Source organism: Ptychodera flava, chromosome 3 (assembly GCF_041260155.1).
Source record: "Ptychodera flava strain L36383 chromosome 3, AS_Pfla_20210202, whole genome shotgun sequence".
Classification (NCBI taxonomy): domain Eukaryota; kingdom Metazoa; phylum Hemichordata; class Enteropneusta; family Ptychoderidae; genus Ptychodera; species Ptychodera flava.
The window spans coordinates 3,790,156-3,806,055 of NC_091930.1; the positions used below are offsets into that span (position 1 = coordinate 3,790,156).

Here is a 15,900-nt window from a genome sequence, read left to right on the forward strand (position 1 = left end):
GAAAGATTACAAAAAGTCTCAGAGAAGTTTTAGTTCATCTTTTTGCTTCTTCCTCAACCCGAGCATCCTAACTCTTTTCTTTACAAAACACTGTGATTAATATTTCAACGAGATGACTTCCCATCATTCCTTTAGTAGTAAGTTGTGAGGAAAGTAAACACTATTCTTTTTTTCCCATTGCAGGATTTTACTGTACATCTGGAGTTGACAGACCCAATCCCAGTGCAAACAATGCAACGGTTGTAGATGCATCATGTGCTTGTCCAGAACAGAGTTTCTTTAGGGGTGAGCAAAACACATAATATATTGTGGTACTCAAATGAGACAGAAGCCAAGTTATATAAGATGGCTTACCTGATTTTTAGATAAAATCTTATGAGACGTTGATGTTTGTAAAATATAAATATGTAAAGACAACAATATGAAGAGGTGGGTATTTTCCATTCAGTGAGGACAATTGTTATTTTCACGTTGCTGCAGCAAAAAAGTAACTTAATGGTAACCAATAAGCAAGTTTAAGACCTTGATGTAAACTCAAGAGTCACACACCATAATATCATAGACTCAGTCATGGTTCAAAGCTACCATATCAGTATCAACAGAATCAAGTGGGAAGAAGAAAACATGAGAAAGACAAGTTTGAAACACATTAAGTTGTAGCAAAAGTCTTTTACCGTCACAAAAGGAAAATGAACACAGACAGTTTACATCAACCAACATTTTTTGACAAATATAATTTTTCGTTGACAGGTGTTGGTGGTATATGTCCATTGGGTCACTACTGTCCTGTAGGATCAGCTAACCCTGTACCGTGTGAGGACGGTACGTACAGTGATGTGGTGGGAAGATCACTGTGTGAGACCTGCCCTGCTGGCTACTACTGCATGGCCAATGCTACGGAGTTTGCAAGCTACCCATGTCAACCAGGTAAATGCTCACACCATATCTGTGGAAGATTTGTGAATAACATCCTCTTTCTCCTAAGGTGTATTTATTTCTATGGTTTGTCTACGGAGCCTGGTAGAAAGAGGTTTAATATTCAATTGAAACACCAAGTTCATATTTGTGTTGACAGTAATGGAGTTGTCTACAATATGCTATCCTGTAGTCTTACAATGAATGACCTCAACCCCAGTGTTTTCTCTGCATGTTCACCGAAGCGGGCAATTTCTACCCCATTCATCAAAATTAGGGGGCAAGCTTAACATTTGAGGGGGCAGTTTTTTTAATGCTTACTAATGACATTAGGCCTAAACAACATATCCAATCAAAACATGAACATAAAATGGCACTAGTATCGATGAAGACTGAAGCACAACTACAACTGTATGTCCTTTACTGTGTTTTCTTTTCGATGCGTACACTCCACTTTATGCACGCCACCAAATTGAATAACAAGCGATATTTTGTCTTTTCCGGGGGAACACTCTGAATAGAAATAACGGCAAATTTACAGGTCACTACACTGTGCGCTTGGAGCACCATCATACGGACGTATTAGCGTGCTGTGTTTTGTGCGCGATTTTCGCGCAGTCAGTAACTTTTAAAGGGCAGAAAAAGGCTCAAAATGCGCAATTTACGCAATCGCGCAGTCGAGAGAAAACCCTGCAACCAACACTAGCCTACAAAAACATTCAGCTGATTGGCAGATGAGGCTAATAGAGACAGCTCTTTGAAAAAAGTTACAAAGTAAAATCGACTCAAGAAAAATAGATTGCAAGTTTTGAAAATATGGAGTATTACAGGCTAATGTGTGTAAAAATATTTAACCAAATTTGCTGGTGAAACAAGTGCATGTACATTTGTAAAAATAGACCCCATTTCAGTAGATCTTCAGAACGCCATCCTTTGGGATATCTGCAATTGTGCTTCATTGCTTTAATTGACATCTTCTGAAAATCTGAAATGTTCTATTTTTCAAATCTTAATTACACAGGATACTACTGCCCCAATGGTACAAGATACTCCACAGAGTATCCGTGTCCACCGGGAACATTCAATGGTCTCTTCAATGGCAGAACACTTGACGACTGCCAGGACTGTCCGCTGGGAAAATACTGCCAGGGTTACGGAAACAGCAACTACACGGATGACTGCATGGCTGGCTGGTATTGCTCCGGTGGCTCCGACAGCTCCAACACCACCACGCACGGTGGAATATGTCAACCTGGGTTCTACTGCCCAGAAGGTGAGCATAGCAGTCTGTGTAGTCAACTCATGATCTTGATTTCTGACCCCTCCCACTAACCCCCCCCCCCCCACACACACACACCACCCCTATTTTGACTGCATATGGGTTCAACCTGTGCAACTGAAAAGCAACAGATTTCAACAAAGCTGAAGCAGTATACAGGTCAACAATGCAGTTGTGCTGTGACTTAACCTTCCAGATTAAATAACACACATTTCACCTGATCACCCCTAACTGCCTGTAAACAGGTCCACTCTAACTCCTGATAATAAGGGTTTGGGTCAAACCATGGTGATGTACAGGTTAAGTAAGCTAACAACATTGTAAGTAGTAGTGGGATTAATCCAGGTCAAGAAAATATGCAACTTGAATGTCCATATTCATTTTAGACAAGTCACTTTGGACCCTTTGAAGTGAACCCCTCTGCAGGCCTAGGGATAGGTCAGAATGGGGTTATGATTCCGAGGGTTCATTACTTACACTTACAGGCTAGTGCACCGTACCATTGAACTTGAGGTAATCCTTTCATGTTACTTTATTCTGTAATCCATATCATCACAAAAACTGCGTCTATCTACAACATGCAAAGAATATGGGGAATGTAGATACGTCCTTGCTACTTTTGTAAGTTACCAATGAACAAACTTATTTTCACAGTAAAGGAATTCCATCGTTGATAATCTTGTTCTGCTACACACACAGGTTCAGGAGCACCAATCCCCTGTACAGGAGGCCAATACTGCCAGACAGAAGGCCTGGCCGAGCCCACTGACGACTGCGCAGCTGGCTTCTACTGCACCCTCATGTCAGACACCCCGACACCCAGTGATGGGGTAATGGGCGATGAGTGCCCGGCCGGGTTCTTCTGCCAACGGGGCTCACCGTACCCTACGCCCTGTGAGCCTGGAACATACAGCGCCAGTAAGAAGAATACCAACGTTACGGACTGCATTCAGTGCAGTCTGGGAGAGTATTGTGGTGACTACAATATGACTCAAACATCAGGTATGTTGCAAAAATGTCTGATGTCACCAAAAATATTTGTTTTTCTTTTGTTAAAAAAAAACAGACATAAGTTTGCTAAAAGAAACAAAGACAAATCTTACTTTGGGATTGCAGTAATGTCAAACTTGTATTATAATGGTTACACAAGGGACCAGGAAAAAGTATCTCCGTGCGAAAAGTGGCTTTTCTATAGAGAGTCAGTGTGGCATTATGTTTGGTGTAAATGGTGTAATGAAAGGTGACTCAAAAGGAAAAGAAAACAGGAGTAATAAAATTTCAATATCATAAATCTCTTGAAAATTCATAATAACTGCATTTAATTTCTTGAACAATAGTTTGTGATGTAGATATAAAATCGGTCAAAAAAAAGACTTGTGCTTGCTGTCCAGCAATTTTTGACAGAGGTCATTCAGAATCAGATATGTCAACCCTTGTTCACGGAGAAGTTTTTGTACCAAAGTGGAGCAATGACACATGACCTCTGACCCCATAAGAGAGGTAACTGTTCTGAAGAGGGTCTTTAATATGGAAAATGCTACAACACTGCCACAAGTTGACAACTATAAAAGTTGACAATTCTGTAAGGGTGACGGCTACGACCGTTTGACTGCATGTATTTTGTAAATTATATTTGCAGGTAACTGCAGCCAAGGTTTTTACTGTCCAAGAGGTCAAAACGTAGATGACCCCTATGAATGTCCAGTGGGTCACTATTGTCCGGAACACGCATTAGAGCCCATCCTCTGTCCGAGCGGCACTTACCAGGACCAAGCTGGGCAGTGGACCTGCAAGACATGTCTGGCTGGATACTACTGCGACAACTCTCAAGGGGTGGTGGTTATCAATGACACTATCACCTGTCCAGCTGGTCACTACTGTTTGCCAGGCACTGAGAGAGCTGATCAGTATCCCTGTCCTAGGGGCACCTATGGTAATGACACAGGCTATGATCAAGTTGTTGACTGCACTCCCTGTTCAGGTAGGAAATTGACTTTGTAGTATTTTTCAATGTCCTAAAGGACCTCCTGTACTATTATTCAATATCTTAGAGGACCTCTTTGCAGATAAGGTTATTGCAACACCATGTGCACCAATCAGAATACATCAACTGTACACTAACCCCCTAACATACTGAAAAATATTATTTTCTGCTCTGTCGATATCAGGACAGTTTCTCAACGTTAAAGATCTTCAACACAGATAACTTTATCTTGATGTTGCTGGCCAGTCAAATTTTGTCACTTAGCCCCCTATGTTTTTGAAAAAAATGTACTGTTGTTTTCACATTTGCAATTCTATTCACAGTTCAGTATGTATGAAATGTCTTCTTTTTGCCTTTCTTAGGTGGTCAATACTGTGAGGAGGTTGGCCTGACCTACCCTACAGGGCTGTGTGCAGCTGGTTTCTACTGCCGGCAGTACGCCAATGTATCGACACCAAATCTGGGCTACGATGCCGATATCTGCCCACAAGGTGAGTGAATTGCAAAGCCGGAAATACAGTGGCAAAAAATGAAACACAAATGGTGCTCTAATGTTCTATAGAATACATCGCATCCTTTGCACATAAAGAAGTGTTTGTGTAAATTTAGGTTGTACATGCCTCAACCTGAAAGACTTATTAACTTTTGCTCAAATTTTCCACAAGGAAGCTTATAAACATCCTCGTTTTTAAATTCAGAATAGAAATCTTGGGTCACCTTACAAATTTTGGTATTAAAGAAAAAAATTGCCAAAAAATTTACTGACATTCACAATTCATATTGACTGCTATTCCTGTGTTAAGTATTTGGAGAAAAAAGTAATTTTTTGGGTTTTCACCAAAAAAATATGCTAGTCCACACAAGGCATATGCAGTAGACTAGGAAAATATTTGAAATACTTAAGAATCTGAATATCTGTGCCTGAGACACATTCTACCTTAAGGTAGTATGTGCCATGAAAGTAAATGACTGAAACTTTTGCTCAAAATTTTTCAAATAAGACTTTCTCTTACCAAATCAACAATCAAGCAAAGTATGGAACTAGCGAAACAAATTATCCAACATTTTGCAATATGTGAAATTCAAAATGGCTGCCATCCTTGTGTTATCTCTATGGACAAAAATTGAATTTATAATTTTTAAAAATCAAGATGAAATTTTTTCATTCTTCAAGAGCTTTAAAATGAGCCCCCACAAGTGGTAGATCAGAAAAGAATTGTCGGAATTTGGAGAGTTCAAATATCTGTCCCTGTACATGGCTTGTTCTACCTTTATGAAAAACCCCACTGTTTCTGTATGAAAGAAAGTATATACCAATGATGATTTCTCACAGCATTTCTCTGTTCATGTGACAGGTTCCTACTGCCCTGAGGGTACAGCTGAGCCTTATGACTGTCCACCGGGTACTTTCGGTGCAACAGAGGGTCTTCACAACTCAAGCAGCTGTACGCCATGTCTGGCTGGCTACTACTGTGAGAGTCATGGATTGCTGGCCGTAGAAGGTGAGTATTGTGTTGTGAAGCTTGTGTATAAGCTAATGGCAAATCATTCGTAAAATGTTAGTGTTCATGTTGTTGATGTAAAACCTACCGGTTGTAGTACATGCTTGTGAATTGAGAGACTTAAAACTAGCTCAAGCTTTCCTAGTAGAACTTTCAACCATTCTCTTCCAACATCAAGAATAAATATTTTGGGTCACCTTGCAAAGTTTAGTGCTATGGCAACAAACCACTGTGAAATTTACGGATATTAGACATTGATTGTTTTTATTGCCATGGGTCAGATCTCATAAAAACAGTGACACACAATGTGGAATACAAAAGCCCATTGTCCATGATGAAAACCATTTTGCTCAGGGGATCTTTCTGTAGCCTGTTTGTAACAAATGAAGATTGTGCGGGCATAGTTATTGGCCAGTCTTTGTGAAACAATCTAATATACTTAGTCTAAGCTGTTCACCCCAATTCCATGTCAACAGGTCCACCATCTCTAATTGCAGTTGGGGTTGAGCTGAACTATGGTGGGGAAAGGGTCGTATGTATATTACCCCATTTCTTACCATTACCATTGTACCATGACAGGTCCCTGCAGTCCAGGTTACTATTGCCTTGAAGGCTCTGACTCACGTACCAAAGTCATCTGTACTACTGGTGACTACTGCCCATTGCAGTCAGACCTGCCGACACCATGTCCGGAAGGAACCTTCAATCCCTACCTGGGACTGAACTCCTCAGACCAGTGTACTCCATGCACTGAAGGAATGTACTGTGAGGAAAGAGGTAAGGGATAGATCCTGCCACTCCCCCGGCAAGCTAAACTTATGCATGCCACAACCAAGCCAGGGGAAGACATGATCAATTTAGCTTATCCACTCAATTTGGTTTGTATGTTGTGAATATGTGTAAGAAAAGAAAATTTGAAAATTATCGTAAAATAACATTTTAATCAAACATACTGAAAAACTTTGCCAAAGTTCGCAAAAAGTTTTCGGTATTATAAAAGAAAATACAATGCCCTGTGGCCTACTTGTTTACTTAATGAACCCTATTGAAAGGGTAATCTATGCAAGATGTTATATGTCACTGCAGGGTCAGAGTTCAAGGGCTGAATTGACTTCCTCTTATAAAGAGGGTATTTAATAACTTAAATGTAGCAGTCAGATATGAAGGTAACGTTGTTACCTGAGAAAGAATAATGATATATCTGAATTATTCAGGAACTATTTTGCATTTGACTGTCTCGTTCATTCCTGTGAAAACACCACAGACTGATAACAATATGTTCCACAAACTGATGATGCGATATTGCTGTTTATACAAGATGAAGTTTTGACGTCAGCTTTTTTCTGTCTCTGAATCTTTCAGGTTTAGATGCACCATCCGGGCCCTGTGAGCCAGGCTACTACTGCCCACCCGGCCAGAACTCCTCCAGACCCTACGACTACCCGTGCACTATCGGCAACTACTGTCCACTGAATTCATCCGAACCGACGCCGTGTGCGTACGGGACATTCATGAACCACACCCATGCATCAGAGTGTTACACATGCATAGAGGGATGGTGAGTCATTTAGCCGTTTTTGCCCATGCTATTATTTTAGAGACATGTGCCCAGAGACATCAAACAGACAGCTATTCTTTATTCTGGTTATCAATTTTTGTGCAGGAAACGGTATGCGAACTGTGATTCAGTAATATTTTCCTCGCACACTGTGATTTCGTTCACCGCCTTGATTCCAATATGCTTTTCCTTCCATAATCTAAAATTTGCTGCGGTTTTGTTTTTTCTTTGTTAATTTTCACTGTGATGTCTTAATGTTTGAATTTTTCAAAACCAGTTTGTTAAATATAGTCAGTCCATCAAAAGAAAAGTTTTGTGTTACGTGAAGTTCAAATCAAAACCATGGTGAATGTTATATAAGTATTACAGCGATGTATTGCTGAGTAAAAGTAACAGAGAATACTAATCAACCTCTGCCTGGAACAAACTAATTTCCACGGTCTCGTCCACAGGTACTGCGTTGACGGTGACCTGGTCAGACCATGTCCAGAAGGTCACTACTGCCCAGCCGGCACCGGTATGGACTGGCAGTCCTGTCCCCGTGGTACTTACAGCAATGAGACTGGGCTCTATATGGAATCCCAGTGCAAGGCTTGTGATGGTGGCTATTACTGTGATGAACTCAACGCTGTCGCTGTTACTGACAAATGCGATCCAGGTAAAGAAATAGATTGATGATTGGTTGGTTGTTTTCATGATTTTGAGCTTTTTTATTTTGATCATAAAGTATAGGTATTTCCAAGCTAATTCATTGAACTATTATCTTACCAGGCCACCAAGAGATTTAATGATTAATACTTACATTTCTGATGTCAGTTTATCATTTGCTATACTACGCTAAACAATACTTCCTAAGTTATTACGTCCCATGCCTGGAAATAATTCTTGAGTTCATCATTTCTTGACAAAAAAAAACCTTGATTCATTGATAGGTGTCTGTGTGTGTGGAGCTGATGATTTGAAATATATTGTATATTCAAAAAATAAAATCAGCTTGTGGCAGATTTATTCAATTATCAATTTTGGTCAGTGCACAATATTACACTGGATCAATAAACCAGTCATCTGTTAAGTGTTTATTAGCTTTATTCACCTGTGCAATTTTCGTTCACAACCTTATTTTGGTAGCTAGTACTGTATGGTTATTTAACCCCTTCACCACAATGGTTTGGCTCAAACATACTGTTATCAGTGGTGATTGTGGACCTGTGTACAGGGAAGTGGGGATGAGCAGGTTTAAAGAGGAAATAGGGCAAAAATGCTGTTGTTTGCTTCAAGACTTAAAATCAGTGCTTTCTCTCAATAGGTTTCTACTGTGAATTTGGCGTAGACAGAGCCACCCCCAATGCAGATAGTAACATCACCCTGGTCAACGGCACCTGTGTGCTACCATTCGGTCAGACGGGTAAAGGTGGCATCTGTCCGCAGGGGCACTATTGTCCGGAGGGGACAGTACAACCACAGCTGTGTGGGGCTGGCACCTACGCCAATGCTACCGGCCTCAGCCAGTGTTATGCCTGCCCAGCAGCGTATTTTTGTCCAGAGGGTAAGAAATACATTACTTAGTTTCATTCAAACCCTTCAAGTGAATCAGTTCTTCAACACACAAATTAAAAAGTCTTTTGAGGTTAAAAAATTATGCAGATTATTGCAAATTGCCTATCACTGTAGCCATTAGGTAGTTCCATTTTGTTGCGGATTTTGAGACTGGCTCTACTGACTAGCTGTCAAGTTTATGCAGATAATTTACATTCAGAGGCAGGAAGCCGAAAAGAACTCCAGCACCCACTCAGAGAAAAAGTGTATAGTGATTTTTTTTTCTTCTGTTGAATAAAATGACAGGTTCTGTAGTATTTGAAGACAAGCCGTGCCCTCCCGGTCACTATTGTCCTGAAGGCACTGGCGCTGAATTTGAAAACCCATGCCCTGCTGGTACTTACTACAACGTGACCATGGCAAGGGAGGTAGACGACTGCCTGTCATGTCCCTGTGGAACGTACTGTGAGATTGATGGTTTGGACTGGCCTACTGGAGAGTGTGACCCAGGTTAGTGTTTAGCTGTATCTTCCCTAATCAGTGAATGGTTGAGTCCTTGTTTATGATAAAAATTCCTAGAGGGACACGGATATCTTGTTCCTTGAGGGGTGTGCTCATAATTCTGTGACAGATTGACAGAAAAGACTGAACTATATATAAGTATATGATTTTAACTTCATTATCATCAAAACTTCAACTGCCGTTGTTAATGTTATTTACTACTTTTTCTGCCTATTTATTGGAAACACGGGAATTTTTCTGTGAGATTCAACTTCCAAGTCAGGTTATCTGCTCACCTGAAACCTCTCTGCTACATTCCAACTTCTCTCTGAAATTATTCACACACCTTGCCAAGAGGCCACATCAGCCTTTTCAGAAGTTAGATACACAGAAAGCCTTAGAGGGCACTCACTAGAACTTTTGATCACTTTCTTTAAGAGCCCAAGAGGGCGCTCTCTTAAACGTTTCACCAGTGTTTTTTGGGGTCGCTGCAGGGCATTCTCTGGAATTTTTGATATGTATTCTTTTAGTAGTGGCAATTCTACAGTTAAACTTACTTCAATTTGATTTTTCCATTGCTCCAGGTTGGTTCTGCAGTGGTAATGCCAGCACAGCACAGAGTGTCTCATTTGGCGGCGAGTGTCAACCGGGTGAATACTGCCCTCAAGGGTCATGCAGCCCTGTACCATGTGACCCTGGCAAGTACTGTCAGACAGCTGGGCTAGCTTTACCGACTGGAAACTGCTCTGCAGGTACAGTAACAAATTATGAAATGAAAACCTTTGTTGACCTGTCAGCTAGTCAGGATTTTTATGAATTTTGTGATGTTTTTGTAAACGTCTTGTTTGTGTGTGGAGAATATAAAAACTTATGATTGTCAAAGGAGTACATATACAAAGAAGTACAGTTCCTTTGGAAAGTTACTGCTCAATAGTTACAATTTTGAAATCTCCTTTGGTGCAAAGACAAACTATAAGGTATACACGTATGTCAACCATATTTACTTGTAGGTTCAAGTTTACTGGTTCTTGTACCTTGATAGAAATAGATTTGTACAATGGAAACTCCCCATCATTGAAAGAAGCCTTGTATAAAAGATGTACTTGATAGTCAGAGTTCTGTCAAGTATTTGATATTGTCAGACTATGGTCTACATAAAGGAGTTGTGAAATAACGAGGTGTTTTATTGTGAGTTTTTGGAATTGTAGAAACTATTATGTTCATTTCTGTATTCTATTGCTAGGATACTATTGTATACTGGGAGCATCAGATTCCACGCCAAACGACAACGTCACTGGAGCGGTGTGTCCAGTGGGTCACTACTGTCCCGTGGGCAGTCCGGACAAAATCCCATGCGATACTGGACTGTACTTGGACAGTATACAGAATGATGAGGAGTCAGATTGTATTGCCTGCACTGAAGGGCAATACTGCCCGGGAGTTGGTAGAGAGCTTCCCATTGGCCCCTGTGACCCAGGTTACTACTGTCCACCTGGCCAGAACCAATCAGCACCAGTGGATTATAGGTAAGCTCTTTCATTTGATTGGTCACTTTGTTCTTGACCCTTGTACTTGTGTGCAGATCTTGATGTTATTATGAGTGTCAATCTTCAGAAATCATAACCACTTGTGAAACATACAAGCCATGTTATTTTCAAAGTTGGCAAAACTTCTACAAGAAGGTTTGTAACTCTCGTGAAAGCACAAAAACACAATAATATTCCACTAGATTTGAAACTTTTTACAGCTCTGTTACCACTCTGTCTTGTTTTAAATCTGTTACCTTATCATGGTGTAGTCGGACCAAAATAGGCAGAACTTGAGCTATGCATGGCTGGCGAGTCACAACAAGTGAATGCATGCAGCTATGCCTCAAGTTCACAGTCATTGTTGGTACAAAGTTGTCCTTCTTTACACTTGCATTGTAGCAGGGCTGAGGAGCCCTTCAAGGGTTCGTAGTTGTTTTTGTTACGATCGAGCTGGAAATGTTTTGATTGAACTAGACCATTAAACCAGTGAATTATTCAGACAGTGAAGAAAATATTAACTGGACTGGCATGTGAAAACTGAGGATGGGATTGTGATCATTTTGGCTACTATTCCATGGGCTGGTGGATCTCAAAATTATCTTGCTCACCTCTGACAATAGACAGCCAACAACAGAATCTTACATTTATTAAAACATCTACTTTCAGGTGTCCAATCGGCCACTACTGTCCACTCGGCTCTGACGATCCAATCCGCTGTGAGAACGGCACCTACCAAGACGAGGAAGCTCAGAGTGAATGCAAGATCTGTCCCTCTGGTTACTTCTGTGACAACACCATGGATATTGTAATCTTGAACAATGACACCACAGTGTGCCCAATGGGAAGCTACTGCCCAGATGGCACAAGATATGCAAATGAGTTCCCCTGTCCAATCGGAACATTCAATAATCTAACTGGTAAGTCATTTTATTTTACTCATTAACAAGTTTTTTTGGGGTGATAGCCAAGATGAAGAAAATTCAATGCATATATTTGTAATCCCATAATATGGACATTAGTGTACATGCATTGCTTTAGTAGATTTTTGCAGTTCTATATTTTACAGAGTAACTGAAATTCTAATAATGTAAAAGAGCCCTCATTTCAGTAAAAAACATTTCAGTAGTAACTGTTATTTGTAGTAGTTGGATATTCTCTATGAAAAGCGAGCGTGCTGCTGAAGCTAATTGACACACTAAACTGCAGTTTTATAGCAAACAAATGAGACTGCAACGGATCAAAACAGTTACTTTCAAGACTGTACACTTTGAATATGCTGATTAGTGCGTGTATGACACTCTGCAGACAAGGCCCAAAATAAATTGTGTTTGACAAAAAAATTGCAGACTATACCTGATATTTCCAGAATTCTAACTCAAAACATGCAGACATTTTCTAATTGTAAATAGCAATTAACAGAAACCAAAGTTAAGTCAAGCATGTTAATTCCAGAACTATTCTACTAAGTTTTTTCTTTCAAACACAAAGGTAACATTATTTTTGTTGTCTACAGGTCTAAGAGAAGAGTCTGACTGCACACCATGTGTTGGTGGTTACTACTGCCCTCTGCCTGGCATGGTAACACCAACTGATCTGTGTAGCCCTGGTTACTACTGTCGACAGTACGCCAACATCTCAACACCCAATCAAGGTAAATATCGTCCAAATGATTGTTTTTAAGGTAGAATGTGCCTCAATATTCAGACTCTCAAACTTTCACAATTCTTTTCTGATCTATCACCTGTGAGGGCTCATGTTAAAGCTTTTGGGAAAGAAAACATTTTACTGGCTGAGTTTTTTTGAAATTCAAAAGTTTTATTTTTCCTCAGAGAGTTAACACTGGGATGACGGCCATTTGAATTTCAAGTATTGGTAAATGTTAGGTGTTTTGTTTCTCTAGTACCAGACTTTGCACAGTGACCCCTGATTTTTATTCTCAATTTGGTAAGAGAACGGTTGAAAGTTTCACTGAGGAAAGTTTGAGTAAAAGTTTAAGTTTTTTACTTTCCTGGTGCACATTACCTAAATTTTGAATTTTAGCACTTTTGTTGTCACACTGTGTACATCTCAAAATATTGTAGTATGGCATACAGTATGAAAATTTCAATGATATTTTCAGTTTTCCAGTCACAAATTTGATCTAAATAGATCATTACCAACTGTTCCTGGCAAATCATAAAATGGCATCTTTAGCAGTTGAAAGTGTCTGCACTTCAGACAATGTGACCCATGGTTTTCTGTCTTTCCCTAGGTGTGGATGCGAACATATGCCCTGAGGGCTACTACTGCTTTGAGGGTACCGACAACCCAGAACCCTGCCCTAAGGGTACCTATGGTAACATCACTGGGCTGGAGAAGGAGTCAGACTGTGTACCCTGTCCAGCTGGGGAGTACTGTGCTGACATCCATATGATTGGCACCAGTGGTCTCTGCACTGAAGGGTAATGTCAAAGTCATTGTTACGTTGTGGAAAAGGGGGAAATTCAAAACCTAAACTTTAACCTCTGATTTCAACAAATAAAGGGCTAATAGCTTTTGATGATTATCTTCACAATACTGTTCAGAGTTCGCGTTTACGCAAAAATCGTGCGTATTTACGCATTGAAATTGACTCTCTACGCATTTTTTTCATCGTTATGCGTTTTCTATATGCAAAGGATAACACCGAAAGCACTCCCCACGACTGAGCTTAGGCGACAACCAGACGAAATTTGTTGCAACACATTTCTGTCAATCACTCATTTTGTGTGGAAAGTTTCGGATTCTCTGGGCGTTGTCTGAAAAATCGGCATCGCAGTCCACACGTTAACACGTTAGGCACGTTATCATGTCAGCTGTGCCTATGAAGTACGTTGCTAATTTTAAGGCGAGCGATAGTTTCTGAAAGATAGTGATTGACAGAAATGTTGCGACAATAAATGCCAACCGTGCACGATCATCGCGTCTCGCTGTTCCCAAATTTTGATCAAGCACACATGCAGCATGGCGTCGAAGCAGACAAATCTGTTTTCTTTCAACTTTGCTCTACGAGTCCCGGAAAAAAAAGGATTCATCGGTACAACTCGTCGGAATCCCGATAAATTTTGAACACTGCAGAAGTGTCTGGATGGTAACTGGTCGTTCAGGCACCAAGTCGTTTCGGCCCAAGCCGTTTCGGCCTCTCAATTTCCGGCCCCAAGTCACTTCGGCACCGCAACCCAAGACGTTTCGGCATCTGTATTTCGATTTTTTTTCAAACTATTTAGTAATTGACTGATCCGTCATATTCGTAAGCGTGACCTTTGCGTTCTGACCAATACTTCATGTGCATTTTGTGTGAATTTTGCCGTGCTGTTTCGTCATCGCTTTCAAACTTTTGCCGTCTCGGCGGCTATTGATATCGATAAACTTGTGTCACAGATTTGAAAATGATATGAAGTTTTTTCTTACGGTCTCTTCCCATGTTCTCACAAAGATTAAAGCATGTACATGAATGTTAGTTGACACTATACTTTTTAGTACTTTGATTTGTAACATTACGCTCCAGCACTAGTTCCCACAGGTAGCCTTCAGCGGTGCCGAAACGTCTTGGGTTGCGGTGCCGAAACGACTTGGGGCCTGACATTGGAAGCCGAAACGTCTTGGGCCGAAACAACTTGGTGCCGAAACGTCTGCAAACCGTCTGGATAAGCTGCCATAACTCTAACTTTTGGGTTGCCCGATGTGTTTTGACGGTCGCATGTATACCCTTCGCTGTTACGTTTCAACACTGTTCAAGTTGTTCGTTAAACTGTTTTCATTAAAATAATGTTACATCGTACAATCCGAATATGTAGTGTAGGTTTGTTCAACGGCATATTGTATTTTGCAGTCAGTTTTTTTCGTCAATCGAGTGCGGAAGTGAAATTACGCACTCAAATCCAGCCATTACGCAATTTTAGCAGACTAATGCGTATGCCGTACGCGAGGAGAAAAAAGTCACCGCGAACACTGCTTGTTGTCAATGTCAGCAATAGCTTTTTGCTCTTTTCCCAGAAATCAATTCAGAAATTCAATAGAATTGTATTAACCCCAAATATGGGCAATTAAAAATATGGCTTAATTACAATGCATCAAAATATTAAAAATATACAAACACCCAAACACAGTTTAGGAATCATTTAAAACTGCACAGTGGTGGGATTGAAAGCCAACCTGTGCCGGTTTGATCTGCAAGCTGGGTATCTAAAATGCCAATCAGAGTGAAGTATGTTAAACTTTGTTGAGTGATTACTACATAAAATAATTGATCAGGCTTTTTGAAGTACTTGCTGTTTACAAAATGATGACAGACTTCTCTGAGGTGTTGCAATTATTTTGAACATACGTGACACGATTCTGTCAAGTGAGCTTTTTTTTTTTTGGTCTCAGACTCTGAAACAAACTGATAATTTAAATGAGAATGAAATATGTAGCATATTTAGATACACAGTATTCAGCGCATTTTTGTCATTCTTCATTATTTTGTTTTTTATTTGTTCCCTGCAGCTATTACTGTGTTGCCGGTTCCTGGGATCCACGCAACGAGTCCTGTCCAACCGGTCACTACTGTCCGGAGGGTTCAGGCTGGCCCACCCCCTGCCCCAGGGGCACCTACGTCAGCACAATGCACAGATACAACGTGTCACAGTGCGACCCCTGTGATGAAGGGACCTACTGCAATGAGACAGGTGTGGAAAAATGACCATGTTTATTCTGTACTACTACTGATTTTCCAAACCACAGCGTAAAAATGATCTTCAGTCAAATTCTATAACATTGCAGTTCTTGTGCATTTCTAGTGCACAGGTATCAAATATTAAAAGTGCTGCCATCATAGTTATAACTTGCAAAGTTCAAAGTTCGAATGCAACAGTATCTCTTGCTCTGTCTTCTATGTGTAAACACTACAATATAGTTTCACCATCATATTATTAGAATGGCTAGGTGTACGAACATGTCATGTCGAAATCGTGTACATTTTGCTATTCTTTTTCCAGACTAAACTCTTGTTCCAGATTGTTTCCTGTTAGTGCTTTGGTTTTTATTCAGCAGCATTACGCAAGGTCATCCCATAACTGTACGTGCTCATTCCGTTC

General features: G+C 40.4%; 1 protein-coding gene across 1 annotated transcript in view; it reads left to right on the forward strand.

Annotated features, from left to right (window-relative positions):
• LOC139130294 (uncharacterized) overlaps positions 1-15,900 on the forward strand; it is a 58,579-nt gene that overhangs the window by 18,540 nt on the left and 24,139 nt on the right. The window contains exons 23-40 of the mRNA XM_070696047.1: positions 184-285; positions 751-927; positions 1,937-2,188; positions 2,894-3,196; positions 3,834-4,175; positions 4,541-4,669; positions 5,534-5,680; positions 6,260-6,457; positions 7,043-7,238; positions 7,691-7,896; positions 8,545-8,784; positions 9,081-9,284; positions 9,860-10,027; positions 10,519-10,801; positions 11,471-11,721; positions 12,318-12,455; positions 13,056-13,245; positions 15,311-15,492. Of these exons, the coding sequence (XP_070552148.1) occupies positions 184-285; positions 751-927; positions 1,937-2,188; positions 2,894-3,196; positions 3,834-4,175; positions 4,541-4,669; positions 5,534-5,680; positions 6,260-6,457; positions 7,043-7,238; positions 7,691-7,896; positions 8,545-8,784; positions 9,081-9,284; positions 9,860-10,027; positions 10,519-10,801; positions 11,471-11,721; positions 12,318-12,455; positions 13,056-13,245; positions 15,311-15,492 (3,708 nt within the window). The remainder of the gene's footprint in view (positions 1-183; positions 286-750; positions 928-1,936; positions 2,189-2,893; positions 3,197-3,833; positions 4,176-4,540; positions 4,670-5,533; positions 5,681-6,259; positions 6,458-7,042; positions 7,239-7,690; positions 7,897-8,544; positions 8,785-9,080; positions 9,285-9,859; positions 10,028-10,518; positions 10,802-11,470; positions 11,722-12,317; positions 12,456-13,055; positions 13,246-15,310; positions 15,493-15,900) is intronic.